At 37.9% G+C, this 19,742-nt stretch overlaps 2 protein-coding genes across 4 annotated transcripts; one reads left to right on the top strand and one right to left on the bottom strand.

Annotated features, from left to right (window-relative positions):
- Positions 1–67: 67 nt before the first annotated feature.
- On the bottom strand, positions 68–9,529 carry LOC120484301 (uncharacterized). Its single transcript, XM_039679388.2, has 13 exons — positions 9,205–9,529; positions 8,814–8,929; positions 7,493–7,635; positions 7,165–7,288; positions 6,909–7,030; positions 6,484–6,570; positions 5,387–5,476; positions 5,157–5,245; positions 4,452–4,680; positions 2,424–2,546; positions 2,163–2,328; positions 536–621; positions 68–355 (listed from the first exon to the last, which is right to left on the bottom strand). Exons 1-13 carry the CDS (start codon positions 9,292–9,294, stop codon positions 267–269), a joined length of 1,554 nt encoding a protein of 517 aa, XP_039535322.2. The 5' UTR covers positions 9,295–9,529; the 3' UTR covers positions 68–266.
- Positions 9,530–10,229: 700 nt separating this feature from the next.
- Positions 10,230–19,721, top strand: znf384b (zinc finger protein 384 b). 3 transcript variants are annotated; one of them, XM_039679418.2, is made up of 11 exons: positions 10,230–10,402; positions 11,325–11,383; positions 12,159–12,390; positions 12,515–12,604; positions 12,797–12,936; positions 13,333–13,412; positions 14,000–14,224; positions 16,460–16,627; positions 16,729–16,807; positions 18,398–18,556; positions 18,660–19,721. In XM_039679418.2, exons 2-11 carry the CDS (start codon positions 11,327–11,329, stop codon positions 18,966–18,968), a joined length of 1,539 nt encoding a protein of 512 aa, XP_039535352.2. In that variant the 5' UTR covers positions 10,230–10,402; positions 11,325–11,326; the 3' UTR covers positions 18,969–19,721. The 3 variants fall into 3 exon arrangements, with proteins under 3 accessions (XP_039535352.2, XP_088973747.1, XP_039535353.2); XM_089117621.1 differs by lacking the exon at positions 12,515–12,604; XM_039679419.2 differs by lacking the exon at positions 14,000–14,224.
- Positions 19,722–19,742: the final 21 nt, after the last annotated feature.

The following is a 19,742-nucleotide window of genomic DNA, read 5'->3' as shown; positions in this document are numbered from 1 at the left end:
CGCTATGTATATATTTATAGACAGAAGTGCCAGCGATGATAAATACTCTCACACGCACACACAGACATAACGTGGTTGGTTTTATTGGATCAACGTTTACATAGAAAACAGACTGTTGTTTCTCTCCTCCTTCTGTTTCTTGCCTGCCAGTCAGTCAATCTGTTCCACTTCAGTCCCTTCGCATGATTTCTCACACTCCACCGTCATCCCTTGACCTTGCCTTCTTTCGCTCTTCCTTTCCAATTCATTCCTTTCCATCCTCTCGCTCACTGAAGAACACAACGCAGCCATGAAGAACTTGCAGGTTCCTCTGTTTCAGATGCATCCTGGGTTATGGAGTCTTCATCATCGTCCACTGGATAAAAAAAATTTCATTAGGGCTGTCGAAAGTTTTTGATACGTTTTATTATTGAATTATTGCAGATTCTGAATACATAAAAAAAAAATACAAAATACTTAAATTGTTCAAATAATTTTTAAATTGTTGGTATTCAACACAGGTTAAAATATCATTGTCTTTGGCTCTCTCTCGTACCCTCACTATTGTCATCTTCTGAGTCTCTGTCAGATTCCAGAAGACAATCTTCCAATCGGCTGTCTCGTCTCACTGTGACATCACCTCTAGAGGAAAAACAACAGAAAACCATCAGTATAGGTCACACTGTTTACAAGGACAGATGGATGTTTAACTCAGCCTGAAGCAAAAAGAGAAGCAGCTCTGCTGACAACAGCGCGCTATCAATGGGTTTAGAATGACTTCATTATACAAACTGCTTTTGAAGTAGCAAGTGCATCATTAAGAGTTTGGCAGGAGCAGTTCGACATAAAAATATTATTCATATCTGGCTTAAGGTGTCACATTAACAATATTTCAGGAACATTTTGTGGGACAAAAAAGGGTCCAAGCAGGCAACTTGAGCATGAGCGAAATCTGTTTGAGAAACTTTGTGCCCTTACATGATACTCCCAATTGCGGAAATTGCTATTTAAATGACTGGATGTTGTTTAGGAAATTTCACCAAACAATTTAGTTTCCCAGCCAATCCAGATGAAAATTGCCCAAAACCACTCTAAAACCAGCAAACAGACCAGCCTGACCAGGCAGAGAGACCAGCACAGAGCCGAAAACCACCGTAGGTTGATTTTAAATGTGTACAAATGTCCTTGAAATGAAACATTGACATTAATATTGCCATGAAATGTTGGCAACTGCTTAGTTTGGCCAGCTTCCAAGTGACAGATTAAATATTGGAAGCAAAGTGTTTAGGTTTTGTATTTTACATGGGACATTTGAGTGGTGAGCCAACACAATGCCAAAATTGTTTATTACTCTGCTGGAAGAAGTAAAAACAACTTAAAACAGTCTTTAATTAGGTTTTGAATGATTTATCTGGTCTCTCAGCTTAACCAAGCTAGGGTTTACCAAGCCGGTCTCCACCAGTTTAAGACCAAACCAGTCTAAAACAGACTTTAAGTTGTTTTTGCCTGCAGTGTCCACAAGACTAAACAAATGTCCTTGAAATTAAACAGTGATATTAATATTTTCCATGAAATGTTGGCATCTGCCTAATTTGGCTAGCGTCCAACTGACAGATTAAGTGCCAAAATTTTAGACGCAAAGACTTTGACATCAACAACAAAAGACACGGGAAGGATTTTAAACTCCTTTTAAAAACATGAAAAGTCTATTTTTTTGCTAATCTAAATATGCAGTTGCATTTGATTATTTGCATTCAGCCTCGTTTCCCCTGTATGTATCCCACCAGTTGAGAGACCCTGTCTCTCTAGACTCTACACAAATGTAGTTACAAAGAAATCAATATTTATTCTACAAAGTGATCATCAGCTCTGCATCCAGTGCTCGATGTGAGCTACAGTTCTCAGTGTCAAGTGCCTGGAGCATTCATGCAGATTTCTCATTAATAAGCATCCCAAAGATACTATATTCCAGCCAGTATCTCATTACTGATGTACATATTGATATACTGACTAATATGAAACATTGAGCAGAGTCTTATATTAGGACCTGTGTGTCAGTGAATGTCTATGAAATGATATATACTGTAATGCATTACATAAAGTAGGTAGTGAAGGGTTTGGAAATGGGGCTGTGATGAGCTTGAGATCCTCGAAAGGGACCATTATATCTAAAAAAAACACACCTCTTTTTAAAACTTCCCGGAAGCTGCTCCCAAACAATGAGGTCACGACCCCCTGTGACCCAACGGTGGTCCCCACTTGCTGTTAGCCACGCAGCATAACAAAGAATTCTGGGAAGATTTGAAGAGGTGAGCGAAACCAAGTACCTGCACTGGGGAAGTGAGAACACTGAAAGAGTGTGAGAGAAAGAAAAAAAGAAAGGGTGAGTGATTAAACTGTCTTGCAGGTTTCAGGGGTGTTAAATGAATGTTAAAATCACTCACGGTTAATCTTGCTCTCTCCATTAGCGAGGTCAAAACAAGAACCAATCAAAAGGCCAGGTATTTGATTTACACAATCTGTGACACCAGCAGTGCTGCTGTGATTGGTTAGTCTAGTCATCACGCCTGCAAACGATTGGAGAGTGCAAACACGCATCATTAGGGACATCTTTATAGCATTCATTCACCGAAACACAAATAAACCAGGGAAAAAAAGTAATTAAATTCACATAATCTGTCTATTTATGGACTCCTTTCCTACTCTGCCAATAGCTGCCGAATTTGCTGTGTTTTATGTCGTTAATACAAATGTTTTGTTTTTTTTTTCTGTCTGTAAGAAGCTCATTATTTCTTTGAGAGCTCCAGCTACGAGCTGTTTGATGAACTGGCGTCATTATGAAGCTCAGCACTCTCGATTAGAGCATCACATCATGTAGTGTGCTCCTACCAGCAACTCTGATTTATCTGATGTAATTGTTTACAGGTTGGTTTTTTTTTGGCCTTCAGCACAAATATCCTGTGAGAAAACGGGATTAAAATTTGAAGGCGCTGGATGTTTTTACATCTTCCTCTGCCCTAGGGAGAAAAGCCCCCTCTCCTGCCTGTGTTCTCTGAGCCACTGGGACGTTAACACCGATGATATTAGCAGCTCTGAGCGAATAGACTCAGTCACGATGTATTCCATTAATAAATCTGTTAAATAGCCCTGAGTCAAAGAACAAATGAAGGTCCAATGGGGGTTGTCAAATATTTATTGCTACAGAATCCAGCATATCCATGAGAAGTGCTTTATAAAATGAGATGTTGACTAAATACTGGTGTTGATGGCAGATCATAGGATTATGTTGACATAGGCGCATTAGGCTAGCGATTGTGTTCATTTGGTGTGATTAATTTAAAAAAAGAAACGTTGATATATTCAACTGCTCACATTTATGTAATGTCTCGGAAATATCTTCATTACAGGGCTGTTTTTATCAAATGTTAACATATCTGTTTATTAAATGGTAGTATATATACACTGCCTGGCTACAAAAAACATATTCCTGTTTGGATTTATAAAGGCAAATGCTTCTGAGTCAATGATTGGATCATTATTGCAGTGATTATTATGTTTCTAGCATGGCAACATTTCTTCTAACCCTAAGTGATGGATGTTTTGCTTTTCATTTCTTAAACAGCCATGAAGGAAGACACATCATGGCCATATTTCAGGATGACAATGTCAAGATTCATCAGGCTCAAATTGTGAAAGAATGGTTGGGAGGGAGCATGAAGAATAATTTTTACATGTATTGGCACCTCTGAGCCCAGAGCTTAAATTCATTGAGAGTCTTTGGAATGTGCCGGAGGAGGCTTTACAGCTTGCTGGACTCTTGACCAAAAATGTTTGCAGCTCTTGATGGAAATAACATCACAACATTTATTTCCATTAAGAAGGGTGCATACATTTTAGTCAAGATTTTGTACCAGCATTAAAAATGTTATTAAGATTTTTTGAAAGAAAATAATACTTTTAATCAGCAAGCATGCAGTCTTACAAATACCTTTATTTCAATGCTGTTCCTTAAAAAAATATCACGGTTTCCACAAATATATTACAAGCTGTTAATATAAGCTGCACAAGTGTTTTCAAAATTGATGATAATAATAATAAGTGTTTCTCAAGCAGCAAATCATCATATTAGAAGGATTTCCAAAGGATCATGTGACACTGAGGACTGGAGTAATGATGCAGATTTGGTTTGCATCAAAATAATAAATTATATTTAATAATATATTACAATAAAACACATTTATTTTAAACTGTAACATTAAATAGAAAATTTTGCCATCACAGGAAAAATAAATTACATTTTAAAATATAATAAAACAGTTATTTTAACTTGTAATAATATTTCAGTTTTTAATCAGATATGATAATGAAGCCGTGGTGAATTTATCAGTAATAATTGTACCGACCCAAAACTATATTAAATATTTAAAATTTAAAAGTAATATTAAAGTTCCATAGATGTTTCAATATATTACCCGTTCTCCAATTTAGGATTCGTATGCTGGCCCTCCCACACGAGAGAAACACACGGTCACCGCGGGGGCTCAGAATCAGCCTCCCGTTCACCCCGTCACCCCCACTACAGCCTGTGACTTCTGGGCCCCAGAGGTGCAGCCTGCGGAGGGGCTCCGGACCTTCACCGTACACCTCCCACACACACACGCATCCCTCGGCGGAGCCACTGAACAGCAGAGGACCCTGGGACTGCGGAGAGAGAGAGAATGGGAATGGAGGGTAAATGCCACTGTGTTTCCATGACAACTCATGCCAACTAACAGTATTAAATATGGAAAAGAGTCACCGCTGTTTGATGATACAGTATACTCACAATGGCGACAGAATTTATTTACTTCTATTCTGTATCTGATTTTCTTATAATAAATTGTTCTGCCCAGTTTTATTTCATAGTCTTCTTTGCATTCATTATTCACTAAGTAAGAAGAGACAGAGCTTGCAGAAGAGAAGTGTTTAAATGTTGGCATTTAATAGCTTGTACATTTCTGTGAACTTTAAGATCGCCGGAAAAGCAAACGTGTTCTCAAGGGATTCCTCTACAGGCAACACTTGAGCTTTCAGCGGAGGCACAATTTTTTTTTTTTTTTAAACATGTGCTGCTCTAAAGGGCAGACTGGGAAAGTTCTAGATGCCAGCACGGTTCTGTTGCCATGGCGCTCGCCCACCTGTAGCGTAGTGACTGCGTCCAGGTGTGCGTTCACTGACTGACAGTTCTCCTGCGAGCTCCATCTCCACACCTGCAGCTTCCCAGCATCTAGAGTAAGATCAATAACACTGAGCTCAAGATGCACCTGATATGACTCAAGACTGATGCAAGGCATGGTCAACTCACCCTCTCTCACACACACACACACAGAGAGAGAGAGAGAGAGAGAGAGAGAGGTACCTACTGTACCTGAACCAGTAACAATGAAGCCCTCTCCTTCAGGAATGAAGCACAGGCTTGTGACTGCATTGAAAGTGTAGATGGATTTAACACACTGACCTGCAGGAGAAACAAAATCAGAATGTGAAGCAAACCCCAAACACACTTGAGTTTAATTCACACTCATCAGCAGGGCTTGAAAAAAATTGCTGTTTCCAAAAAAAGAGTGAGCACCCTTTCACCAGTTATATAATGACTTGATTCTTGAGATAATGGACATTCAGAACACACTGCAACCATTACAACAGAACCTCTACGGTACACTCTCCATCCTTTAACATCACAATTCATATTTAAAACGAGTATTTCTACTGCCACTCTACATTTTAAGCATGATTTGGCAAAATTCTGAATTTTAAAAACTGTCATTCTTTTGATTTATGAGTGTGAATTTGAATCACATTGCTCACACATCACAGGATGTTGAATTTGGAATGAGAGGACGTCCAGCACATTCACACAAGAAATTGATTGAATTAGTCCTGCAAGATTTGTTACCAAAACATTAAGAATAAAATCAATCATTTTTAGACCAATTGTGACTTTTTATCTCCTGATATATAGAACAGATTTTTTTGCACATTCTTTTCAAATAGTTTATTGAAAATATAAATCGCATCAAATTTTGAATATATTATGCCATATATTCAGCTTTAACCACAGTTCTAGTACCGGTAATTGAAATATTAAACATGATTATCTTAGAAAAATGTATTGTCTCGTCAAGGTTTCTGGTAGATCAGTCTCTAATGTTTACCAATGATGCATTTATTTGATCAACAACCTGTTTTGCTGTTTAATATATTTTTTGTGGAAACCACGACATATTTTTTTCATAATCTATTGATGAATAGAAAGTTAAAAAAAGAACAGTGTTTATTTGCAATGGAAATCTTTTGTAACATTTTGTAACATCTTTATTGCCACTTTTGATCAATTTAACGTGGATGCATACTGTGTGTGTGTGTGTGTATATATATATATATATATATATATATATATATATATATAAATACACACATATATTTGTGTGTGTGTTTGTGTGTGTGTGTGTGTGTGTGACTCACCCGAGCTCAAAGCCCAAATTCTCACACAACAGTCTGTGGAACCACTAAGTACAAATCTTTCCTTGTCAGCCAAGTCGAATGCACGTGCTGCAGAAAAACAGATCAAGACAATGAGAGAGCAGGACAGCAAATGAGGAAAAAAGAGTGACCTCAGGACATGAGAAAAGGGAGAACGAAGGACAAAGGATATGAAGAACAAATGCATTGTCAAAACAGCAAGACAGGGAGTGATGGAGAGCAAAAGGGACAGATGGGAAGGAGGACATAAGTAGCTGGAACAAAAGAGGTGGGGGAAAGGAGAGAGAGCATAAAGGATGAGTGAACAATCGTGGGTACATCTCTATCAACCGGCTGACCCCGTCAACAGGATCAAATATTCTTTACTTTCCAGGGGTTGAGAGAGTGTGAGTCTGTTGTGTGTGTACCCAATCTCCTGCAGTACTCTGGAGGTGGTGCACTAAGACAGGTGACTCCACCACTGTGACCTCCCAAATTGCGCTGTTCCGTTGCCGTGGGAACATGCCACACTTTAACTGTTGTATCTCGACTTAAAATGGTGGGTGAAAAAAAGAGAAGAGGGAAGCGGAGTGAGGCATTCACGGATATGTCAGTAATTTCACAGTCAGTTAGTCATAAACATTTTTATATAAATATATATATCTTCCTCATTGGTTCCAGTACCTGCCAGAAATCACAAGATTGTCGACGGCGACCACACAGGTGATGATGTCACTGTGACCCTCCAGAGTTCTGAGACGAAATTTGGACTTTTCCCAAGTTTGTTTGCGAGATCTGAATTGGACATCTGCAACGTAAGACAAACAAACTGTTTTGTAAAAGCTGAGGTCATTTTTTTCTCACTCCCGTGAATGCCGATAAAAGAACCATCTGTTATATCATCGCATGAGACTGCCATAAGGCAGAACTTCCTGTGAAAGACAAGCAGGCTTGTAATCAACATCTGTGTGAGTAACTGTAATTGTGTGTGTGATTAGTGCACTAATTTGACCTTCTTGTTCTTCCACACTGGGGCTGACGGGGAAATGCGTCTCTCCTCTACCATCTGTCTGGCTTCCATCATTCTCTTGTCTCTCCTCTCGTGCAATTTTTAGCGCAGGAACACTGGCAACATGTTGCTCTGTGACCTCCTCACTATCATGAAAATAAACATCAACAAGCTCAAAATAAATATCAATGTGCATTATTCGAGATGGTCCTCACTGCAGAACACAAAATTAGATCCAATTCCTCCCACCTTATATATACCTAAACGTACCCATCTCCACCCCTGATCCCTAACCCCACCCCAAATCCTACCCATCTCCACCCCTGATCCCTAACCCCACCCCAAATCCTACCCATCTCCACTTCCTGATCCCTAACCCCACCCCTAATCCTACCCATCTCCACCTCTTGATCCATAACCCCACCCCAAATCCTACCCATCTCCACTTCCTGATCCCTTACCCCACCCCTAATCCAACACATCTCCACCCCTTGATCCATAACCCCACCCCAAATCCTACCCATCTCCACCCCTTGATCCATAACCCCACCCCAAATCCTACCCATCTCCACTTCCTGATCCCTAACCCCACCCCTAATCCAACCCATCTCCACCCCTTGATCCATAACCCCACCCCAAATCCTACCCATCTCCACCCCTTGATCCATAACCCCACCCAAATCCTACCCATCTCCACTCCCTGATCCCTAACCCCACCCCTAATCCTACCCATCTCCACCCCTTGATCCATAACCCCACCCCAAATCCTACCCATCTCCACCCCTTGATCCATAACCCCACCCCAAATCCTACCCATCTCCACTCCCTGATCCCTAACCCAACCCCTAATCCTACCCATCTCCACCTCTTGATCCATAACCCCACCCCAATTTCTACCCATCTCCACCCCTTGATCCCTAACCCCACCCCTAATCTTACCCATCTCCACCCCTTGATCCATAACCCCACCCCTAATCCTACCCATCTCCACCCCTTAGATCTGGATCCAACACCACCCCCAGCATCTCATGTGCTGCAATGAGGTGCTACTGGATTATTCTCAAGCCTGTCCAAATGTGTTCAACAAACGCTTGTCCTGTGATACCTTTGTTGTAACACATATATTATTAAATAGCAACGTGCAAGACAGAAAGCCTGAATGTGGGAGTTCAAGAATAGACTTTTTAAAGAAATATTATGAATCAATACTGCCTAGATGCCAAACAGTGGAGGACTAGCCACCGGCAGAGAGCTAGAGTTTAATCTCATACGCCCCGACAGTCTCGCTCTCCCCTTCCCTACCTAGTCACTCATTGTTTCTTACACTTGTCTTTTCATTCTATCCTCCTCTTTTCCCACAATCCCTTGAGTTTGCTGGGGGCCAGAATGCTGCAGCAGAAGCTCAGCCAATCTGGAGCGAAGCTCCACCTTCTTCGAGACCTACAAAGAGTAAAATATTGGAGATTTTTGCGTGCAAGTTATGGTTGAGCTACATGGATTAGTTATCCTTGAAATTATGTGTTTTCATTCTCTAAGTAATTTCTGAAAGCTCTTTTTTAAATGTGTGAAGTGGTAAAAGTGGCAGTTCAGAGACTTCCAACTGAACACAGTATATGATTTGAATGAATTGTTCAGTGCACAGATTCTGCACTGTTTTGAGTCCAATAGGAGGATATACATATTGAATGTGAGTGAAGACCATAATAATGCTGTACCTTTATTTTTTCCTCGGGAGTGAGGGAAATTTTGATTTCCAAGTTCGCAATTTGCCTTAACTTCTTTTGGAGTTTCCTCACCTCCCCCATCTGAACTGAGTGTCAACACAAACCCAGTGCCGATGTAATTTAAACTGCAGGGATTCCTCGTCAAATCAATAAGCTCTTTGTAAGACGTGCATACTTTTGCTATTATTTTATATTTACTGAATCCACGGTTAATACTGTAGACAATGGTTAACTGAATTGTTATTATTGCTATCCAGACTACACACACACGGATCCTGTATGTAGACGTGTACACAGACCTCATCTGCCGGAAATCAGCAGATTCAAAATGTGACCTCATGTAAAGGGACATGATCACTCTGGCGACATCGCGTGGAATTGGGGAAATGCATTTAGAATCTCTTACACACATGAAATTTACTAAATTTAAGGTATCACACAAAATTAACAAAGTATAAGGTCATAATAATAAATGATGAAAATACAAAAAGAAAGAGGAAAATAAAAAAATAGGCCATAACGTTACATGTAAAGAATACGTGGCTGTCCGAAATCCTAATACCTAATACTAAATTACAGTTTAGGTTTTCTGTTATTTATTTTCAATTTCCACATTTTTGTTCATGTAATTTAATTACATTTCCATACAATTTTAAAATTCCCCAAAAAAAAAAAAAAAAAAAACATAAAATGCAGTTTTGTACTACAACATAGCTCTTGAAATGTTTTTATTTTTTGAAGTAACACATACAGGTGAACATTGCTTTGTAACATACCAGTACATCTAAATGTAAATATATTTTAAAAACATAGAAATGCCTTACAGAACTGTACATATTTTTTTGTATCGAAAAGTTTTTAAACCCTATTTTTTTGGTAAAAAAAAAAATGTATTTTAGTGTAAAAGCGTAATTAATGTGTTAAAAACAAACAATATTCTTGGATATGTTTGACCTTACTAGACGGAAATGACGTCAGCACGCACGGGCATCATTCGCGCCGCTCGGGAGGAAGTGCTGTGTAGACAGTTCGGCCAACTCCGTAAGAATAGAAAAAAATAGAAAGAAAAAAACACAAGGGAGAAAAAAAAAACATTGAAATTCTTTAATCGGGTGGGTTCAGAAAGACTTCTCAAACTATCCTGATTTGAGGAAGTCCCCGGCGGGCGAAGCTAAAGTCTTGAGAGCTGGTAATCAGTCTTTATTTTTCACTTTGAAGCTTGTTTTTGGCTGTTGATGTGAGCCGCTGGCGCTGCTGTCGCCCGATCGTCGACACTCATGTGCCGGAAGTCTGCGTAAAACCGCCTCGGTTCCAGCGTCGACGTTTTTTTCCCCCACTTCTTCTGTTTTTTCTATCCTTTTTCGTCTTTCCTTTTTTATTTTAGCCGACAGAAGAGTGAATGCACGGGTCACGTCATGCTGTGGGCTGCAGGTCCGCCTCTGTTATCGCACAGTAGATTCGCCCCAGCCTGTCAATAATATTTAGATATAACGTTAATTGGTTATTTGCAAATAAATATTTGAATATTTCATAATATGGTCAAAATACAGGATTTTATAGTGCATCGCGTTTTATAAAGATTAAAGCAAAGCACATTCACTTCTCTGCAACATTATGAAAAATATAAACCGGCCATCTGTAAAATATATATATATATATATATATATATATATATATATATATATGTACATCCTGTACACAGATTCACCAGTGATGCTGGTTCTGTCATATGGATAATGTGCATTACAGTCAGTCAACTTATGAATTAAGTTTCTAACAACTTGCTGATGTGAAACGCATGATTTATTTGTTGCAGTGTTGTTGACCATACATAGACTCATGACAGACACCAGCTCTTCCTGAATATATAATGTACTGCATAATTCATTTTGTCCAATTCCATTTAAAATTGTGTTATTAAAATATTTCATTTGTATAATGTTATATATTATAATTATTATTTTATGTCTGTATCTTTTATCAAATTATACACCCCACAGGTATTATTATTATTATGTATAAAATAACATTTTATGTTCCTATCTGTAAGGTCAAAGGTTGCAATGTGTACACAGTTTTTGAATATCGAAATGTCTACTTTCTTTTCTCAGGGATGATGGAGGATTCCCATTTTAATTCTTCATACTTTTGGTCTCCTGTGCAGGGACAGGTAAGCACACCGGTATCCATATTTCAGCTGTCTTAAGTTTAAAAATGGGTTATTGGGTCATTCCGTGTCAACCAAACTCAATTTTTTTTATTTTTGTAATATTTTTTATGTAGGAAGATTGACATACATATATATATATATATATATATATATATATATATATATGTCTGTCTTACATTTCACAGATGTATATCTACTGAGTAAACCATTATTTTTTGTAGACCAATATTACCATTTTCACCTGAGATTTGAAGTCAATTTACAGGGGGGTAAAAATGACCTGAATGGTCACAGAAAATGGGTAAAATTCAACAATTTGAACATCGAACTGCTTTGAGATTCCCATATCTATGGGACTGGACGTTATAAGGCCTTGAAGATGAAGATTTCAAAAGTAGTTTATTAAGAATGGGAATCTAGAAGGATATTAAGATATTTTGAATATTTTTAGAGTTGCAGGCATGTAAACTCTAGGCAAAAAGTGTTTTTTGCCATTTTTGATCTGTCACTGTTAGCATTTAAAGGGACACTCCACCCATTTGTATTAAGATTTCCATTGTTATAAATCCAGTTATAATAATAATAATAATAAAATCCACTATTTATCTTTTTCACTTCCTCCTACAATGACGCAAAAATCGTCATCATGTGACCCTGAACACAAAAAAAATCATTATGAATGTTTGTAACAGTTTTGTTTTTGTTTTTCAAATATTAATAATACTCTTTTAATTGATCTTAATTATATAACCCAATTTTGTCTGTTTGGTTTTAGATTGAGAATGCTGTATTTCTCAATAAGGTAAAGGAGCAGCTTGTTCAGGACAAAAGCACCACCTACTCGCATGGCCCTGCCCACTATCCCACCACAGCGGTGGTGGCGGTTTCTGGGGGTGCCATAGAGACAACGACAGCAAGGACACTAAAACAAGAGCATGCACAACCATCTCACTCCTCACACAGTATCACAGTGGTGCCGGTACCGCCTACAGGCATCATGACGGCAGGTACTGTATGCGTGTGTGTTTATGTTAAACTTCTACTGGGTCTTTTCTCATTAGTGTACACTTTGTAGTATCATTACGTTTCTACACTTTGATAAGTCTTCCATCACTTCCACACTCTTTCTAGCGGGTTTGGTCACTCTGGTGTCTCCAGTATCATCTGCTCAGTCCCTTATTCATGGACATCCATCCACCACCATGATAACAGTCCAAACGGGTAATGCACCTTATTTTACATAAACACAGGCATGCACGTGGCATGATTTTTGGTGAGAGATGATTTATCACTAATTTTGGGGAAAAAAATAAATAAATAAATTATGTCTGAAATAGTCACAGATACTTTTTATTTTCTCACCAGTCTTGTATCAAATAATTAAAGCATTTTACTCTTGCATGACTCCACCAGACAAGAGAAATGACTCCTTGGCCTGCTCACCGGTCATCATCCCGTTACCGTCGAAACGGGGCAGAAAGAAGAAAGCCACACTCCCGTTGATTGGCTCACCTACTGGGACAGATGCCTTGGTTTTGGGTCTTTCAGGACCGGTATATAATTTTTTTTTTCTCTTATGCTCATCAAGGCTGCATTATTTGATCAAAATACACACATATTTTATATATATATATAAAGAGTAATATTGATATATATATATATATATATATATTGATTGATTGATTTTCTGTTATGGCAAATCTGAATTTTCAGCAAACTCTAGTCTTCAGTGTCACATGATCCTTCAGAAATCAATTTATTGCTGATTTGGTGCTCAAGAAACATTTCATGTTGAAAAAACAGTTGAAAAATCAGGTTTTTTAATGAACAAAAATGTATTTGAAATAGGAAATCTTTTGTAACATTATACAAAATAAATCTTTTATCTAATTTTTCAATAAGTTTTGAACAACAACATTTTTTTTTACTGATTTTCCTTTTCTCTGTAGCATCATTCTGCCAACCCTTACAGTCTGTCCCCGGAAGAAGGGCATGCTGGGAATGGGAAAGAAGGTGGTAAAACTTACAGGTATGGATTTTCAAAGGGACATCAGCTCAGCATGACCTCAGTGTGTGTTTCTTACAATCTATTAGAAGAGGTAAAGACAGAGGCAGGAATTCCTAAGCCACTTCATTTTCATACGGCAGAAATGCATGTCGCTCCGGCCTGACGCACACTCTCGCCGGCTTCAAGGCTTCGCAACGAGTTTGTCTTCTGTGCTTCTGTAGAAGTGTGTGTTATCCTGCTCAACAGCATGTGCAGCTACACACACACACACACACACACACACTTCTGTCACCCATCTGCACTCGTGTTTCTGCCCTCTCCATCTCATTTTTCTTTTCTAGAGCCAGGGTCTACGATTTCTTTCTGGATCGTTCTCCACTGAACTCCTCGTCTCTCACCCTCCCGCTTGTGTTGTGTCTCTTTCTTGCCTATTTGTCGTGTCGTTTGTCTCAGGTGTCTCCTTTCACTATTGATGGAACGGCTTGTAACTTTCCTTTTCTCTTTGTACCATTTTCATTCGTACTTGGCCTTCTCCCATGTTTTCCTCCTCTCTCTCATCCCTCTGTCCACCTCTTGGTGTGTGTGTGTGTGTGTTTTTCTGTCTGTAGGTGCCGGATGTGTGGTTTGACGTTCTGCAGTAAGTCAGATATGCAGCTGCACTCCAAGTCGCACACGGAGGTGAAAGCTCACCAGTGTCCGCACTGCTCCAAATCCTTCGCTAACACCAGCTACCTGGCCCAGCACATCCGCATCCACAGCGGAGCCAAGCCCTACACCTGCTCCTACTGCCAGAAGGCTTTCAGACAGCTCAGTCACTTACAGCAGCACACACGGTATTCAGCACCGCACCACAAACGTGTGTGTGTGTGTGTGTGTGTGTGTGTTTGTGTGTGGGTGTCTGTGGCAAAGCAGGCGGGTGGTGGAGAGTGTGTGTGATGGATTTTAGCATAGGGAGAGGACTGCAGGAGCGTCTGTGTGTGAGTTCGCCAAATTCCTCACGATATGATAAACCTTGCAAAATATTTGATATCGAAATTCAAACTGCATTAAACACGTTAAAGAGAGAATCAGTGTGTTGGTCAGCGAGCGTTTGTCCTATATGTCCTATATATAAATTGCTGATATTTCAGTTTTAAAATTAAATTAAAACATAAAAAAACTTGGTAAATCTTTACTGAAAATCTTTATGTATAATGCATTATAAAGATATTCATATAATGTATGTAATAATGCATTAAATCTTTTCATAAATAATAACCAAAGTTAAGATGATGCATTATTTTATTTGAAGATTCCTTGTTACATCTGGAATTGTTTTTTTATGTGTTCTAGCGAATTATACTTTTAAAAGGCATAACAAAGAATTAATATATTATAACTGTGGTTACAATTATTTATGAGAATTTTACAATGCATTAAAATATTTCTATAATGCATTATATATAAAGATGTGTAACCAGAAACTTTAATCAAAAAAGTAGTTATAAATGATTCACGTATTTAGACATCACAACATTATAATGTTCTATATGAATAAAGGATATTCATTTTGATATTTACTTAATGTTCTTTGAGTATTTTTTTAAATATATAAGGTTGCAGATTTTTACCTATAAAGACCCATTTATATGTCTGAGAAAAATATTAAGTTTCATATTATAATATAAAAACAAGTTTTGTAAATTAAATTATTATTGTTGTACTGAAGCAAACCCTGAGGTTCCTGGACCCTGGTTATTCTGAATTATTTAAACTGTAGAAAATTATAAATGCAAATATAAACGCTTAAAATTATTGGTACTCGGACCATTGTAATGTAACTCAATATTGTGAGTGTGCTGAAAAATTGGAGAGAAAGAAACATATTTAACAAAATGTGTTTTAGGGCTGTCAAAGTTAACACATTGATTTGGAATAATATTTTTTTGTGAGGAAAAAAGTGCTTGACTTATCTAAATACAAAAGTTTCTCAGCAGCATAACTTTCCATAAAGGCTAATTCTAGTTTCAAGGTAATTATTATTATTTATTTGTTTTGTTCACTTGGAAAGTGGTAGCTAACTGTATCTTCAACCCACCTACTTTATGGACTTAACTGACTAATCCTGGGCGTGTAAAGTGCTTCTTGTGACCTCCGCATTCTGCTTTCCGTTGTGCTCATCAAGCAGTTTTTAAACGCAAACACGTGTCCTGGGTGCTCGCCCCCTGAGACGTTACACGGTCACGTTGAAAAGGTTGACAACAGGGCCTCATGCTCTTTTCCTTGTTGCTATAGCAACATACTCTGGTGATGGTTTGCTTATACACGTTTATGTCTAATGGACTGTTTAAATATATACCACACAGTCTTTATAATGGTGATGTCAGCTATAGCATGATGTCACCATGTGTAGTGGGTGGATTGCACTTTAAATGTCTCACTGATGAACTGGAAGAAAAAGTGCTTGAAGAAACTAAAGATGGTCAGGAAAAGTTCCTTTCCATCTCAAAAGAATTTTTTTTTCAATTTATTATCTCTATTTGTATAATTTATTTCTCCTCTGGCACACTTTTTATTGCTGTGTGTACTACTTGCATTTTTTTACACCACACTGTGGAGTCTTACACACACCAACTGAAGGATTGAACTGAAATTGAAGCTGTCAGTGAAAGCCTAGTTCTCTTTGACTCTACAATTATTGTCCCATAACTGTGTAGAAGTTTTATGAGGTTCTGAAATGGAGGTCACGTAAAGGTTTTGTCTACTGTTGATCACACTCGGACATGGGATTGGGCTCTTTGGCCCACAGAGTTCCTGTGAGAATTTAGTGCTAATGTTTTTTTTTTTTTTTTTGAGAAATGGATCTGCCCTCTCTGTGACCTCATTCAAACACATACCACACCACTTCCAAATGTGTCTTTGAAATACACTGCGCACTTTTGACATTCGTTGGCAGTAGGGACCACCTTAGAAAGGTCAGCAGAGTGAGTGTAGAAATGAACAATACCTTCATGTCAAATATTTGTGTACTAGCCTCTATAAATTCTCGAATGAGTCCATAGTTAACTATGTTTGTCTTTCCTTTACAGAAACCACACAGAATCCAAACCTCATAAGTGTCCTCATTGCTCGAAATCCTTCGCCAACACAAGCTACCTTGCTCAGCATATACGAATCCACACAGGAGTTAAACCTTACACCTGTAACTACTGCCAGAAGACCTTCAGACAGCTCAGTCACTTACAGCAACACCACAGGTGCAGTAATGGATTTATTTATGGCTTTTTCTACACTTCTTTCTTAACCATACATACTCATGGTTAAGTGAGTTAATGACTTAAATTGTGTGCCTGTTCAGGATCCACACAGGAGACAGGCCATACAAATGTTCACACTTGGGTTGTGAGAAGTCTTTCACTCAGCTCTCTAATCTGCAGGTGAGAATAGTACTCCGTTTCTCTATTTAAATCTATAAAGTAGAGCAATCTTATTACTAAATTACTATAATTCTGATATGTCTATTAAACCTTTGACAAGGTGATCACAGTGAACTTTCAAATATGCATTTGTGTCGCTGCTGAGCCAGAGAGAGCAGTTGTTCATATGTATAAAAAACAGCTTCACAAAAAGTCTTTCAACCGCATACAGTATCATTATTTCTGTTACAATAATTCAAATTATCACAGAGGTATTGGGAAAAAAGTTTATAGTTCCTTCGGATATAAACACTGATTCCTGAGGTAGCGATTAAAAAAAAATCAATAAATCACCTCTTGAATGCAACTTGGATAAATATTGTATCGATTACATCAATTACAAGTATTTATGAGGGAGTCATTGAATCATTCTTTTAAACCAATTATTCAAATTGATTAAAAAAATAAATAGACTGCAGCAATTAATAAGTAAATTACATGAAAATTTGAATAGTTGTCTATTCAGAACCATGGGATAATTTTGATCTCCATTTTAAACCAAAAAAAAAAATTGTGATTCTCAATTTGTCCAGAATTGTACGGAGCCCCTGAAAGAAACATGGTGAATGAAAAAAATTATGGGATGGGGGGAGAAAATTATTTGCGTTCTCCCAAGAAACTTTGCGTTCGCTGTCAAAATGTTTTGCATTCGCGAAGAACACAAACATTTTCCGTGCAAACACCGAGTTTCATTTTTCTAACCATCTAATTTTATTTATCACCATGTCCCTTTGAGCCCATGTGGCTCTGTAGAATTGTGCAACCCTACTATAAAGTCGATTATACTATAAGCATCACTCCTATTTAGAATATTAAATTACAGTTTTCCTTAAGGAGTAATAAATCCTTTTATCACTCTCATGTCGCTCTCCTCCATTAGTTAAACAGGGACTATGACTGAAAGACTTGCAAAGTTTAGAATTGAATTTAGAATGCCTTTAAGTTTGATGTAAGGTAGCAAACAGAATACGAAATTGCTATTTGAATACAATAAATTAATATAAAAATAAGTTGCTGATAAATAAAATAAAATCATTTTAACTATAAATGCACTAGAAAAGGAGTTTGTCAACTCAAGTTTCTGAAGTTTAGCTTATTGAAAGCCTTTTTGAAAGTATTTTCAAATTGTTTAAGGATTCAGATATACGCTACTGTTCAAACATTTGGGGTCAAGTGTATTAAGTTTAAGTTTTATTAAATGAATACTTTTCAGCAAATACATTAAATTAAAAAGACAGTAAAGGCATGATGTTAAATAGATATCTGTTTCAAATAAACATTCTTGTTCTCAAAGAATCCTGAAATTGTTTTATCCGTAATAAGAAATGTGCACTGAGCTGCAAATCAGCATAGAATGATTTCTGAAGGATCATGTGACACTGAAGACTGTAGAAAAGGGAATGTCATCACAGGAATAAATTGACCCCACACTATGGAACAGTATTGGATGGATGTATGGATGGATGGATGGATAGATAGATAGATACAATTCAGTTTAAATTCTCTTTTTTTGTGAACTGTCATTTCAATATTTCTTCCGATATTTTCCAGTCTCATCGGCGTCAGCACAACAAGGACAAACCGTATAAGTGTCACCACTGTAACCGTGGTTATGTAGACGCAGCCAGCCTGGAGGTTCATCTGTCCACTCACACAGTCAAGCACGCTAAGCTGTACTCCTGCGGTTTATGCAACCGCACATATACATCGGTACAAAAATGAACACCTAATCTCACACCATAAATGAGCAGCATTCCCAGTTCCCGTTCTCAAGATGATACTGATATGCATCTCTCTCTCTCTCTGCCTGTAGGAGACGTATCTGATGAAACACATGCGTAAACACGCCCCGGATGTGCTGCCGTCTCCACCTGGATCAACCCAGCAAAGCCACAGCCCAGGCCGTGTTGATGGAGGCGGTTCGGAAGGGGACGCGCAGAGCCGAGTCGAGAGGACTGACGTCTTCGGTCAGCCGTGCATATTCGACCTGAACCAGTACAAACCATTAACTTCTGCTGATGCGCAGTATAAAACTGTCAGTGTGTCTGACATCTCCCCTCACAAAGACCTCTGCATCACTGTGGAGGCTTCCGCCATACAGGTGGAACACCTGAACTCATGAGCGAGGGATGAAACTTTGAAGTTTAGAAAAAAAAATTGCAATTACACAGAACTGTGCATACTGAAAGGATTGTCTTGCTCGATACGTTCTCATTTGTATGAAGGAGCAAGTGGACTTAAATGAACAAAAGTGAAGGAGATGGATTTTGTAATTTTTTTTCTTTCCATTTTTTTTTTTTTTTAACATTTATCGCTGTAATCCTGATCTTCCTCGCAAAAGCTTCCTTGAAGACTGTGGCTGTTTCAGTGGGTACCCAGCTCATATATTAAGTCTTTCCATCAAATTTCTAGTTGTTCGTCTCTAGTTGTTGGTACGATCACTCCACTGTCAACATTAATATTGTTACTGTTCACAAGAATGGAAATTTGAATATGTCTCTTGCACAGTATGTATGGGAATTGTTGGTCTGTTTTTGTTTTAAAAGGGAAATTTGTTTGCAGTCGTGTATGTAAAACAGAAAATAATGTATATATGATTATGTGTCTGAATGAATAAAGGACAACAGGAAATAGGACAAAAAATAGTCAACTAATGTCAATGGCAAATATCTTGATGGGGTTTTTTTTCTTTTAAAAAATTATCCTGTTTAGCATTCCCATCTGCAGATGACATGTAATATTCTATTATTACTGTTACTACTGTTATTCTATCAAAATTATTATTGCTCCCAAATTTCAACCTCTTGATATTAACAAAATCAGATTAGTGTGCTTTAACCTTGTAAAAACAAGATATTAAAACAAATGCTTCTGATGTGCCTCCTTGTGATTATTT

The sequence above is a fragment of the Pimephales promelas genome, chromosome 12 (genome assembly GCF_988280905.1).
Source record: "Pimephales promelas chromosome 12, fPimPro1.hap1.1, whole genome shotgun sequence".
Classification (NCBI taxonomy): domain Eukaryota; kingdom Metazoa; phylum Chordata; class Actinopteri; order Cypriniformes; family Leuciscidae; genus Pimephales; species Pimephales promelas.
The sequence above is the reverse complement of the archived record's forward strand: the minus strand, read 5'-3'. Positions and strand labels throughout refer to the sequence as shown.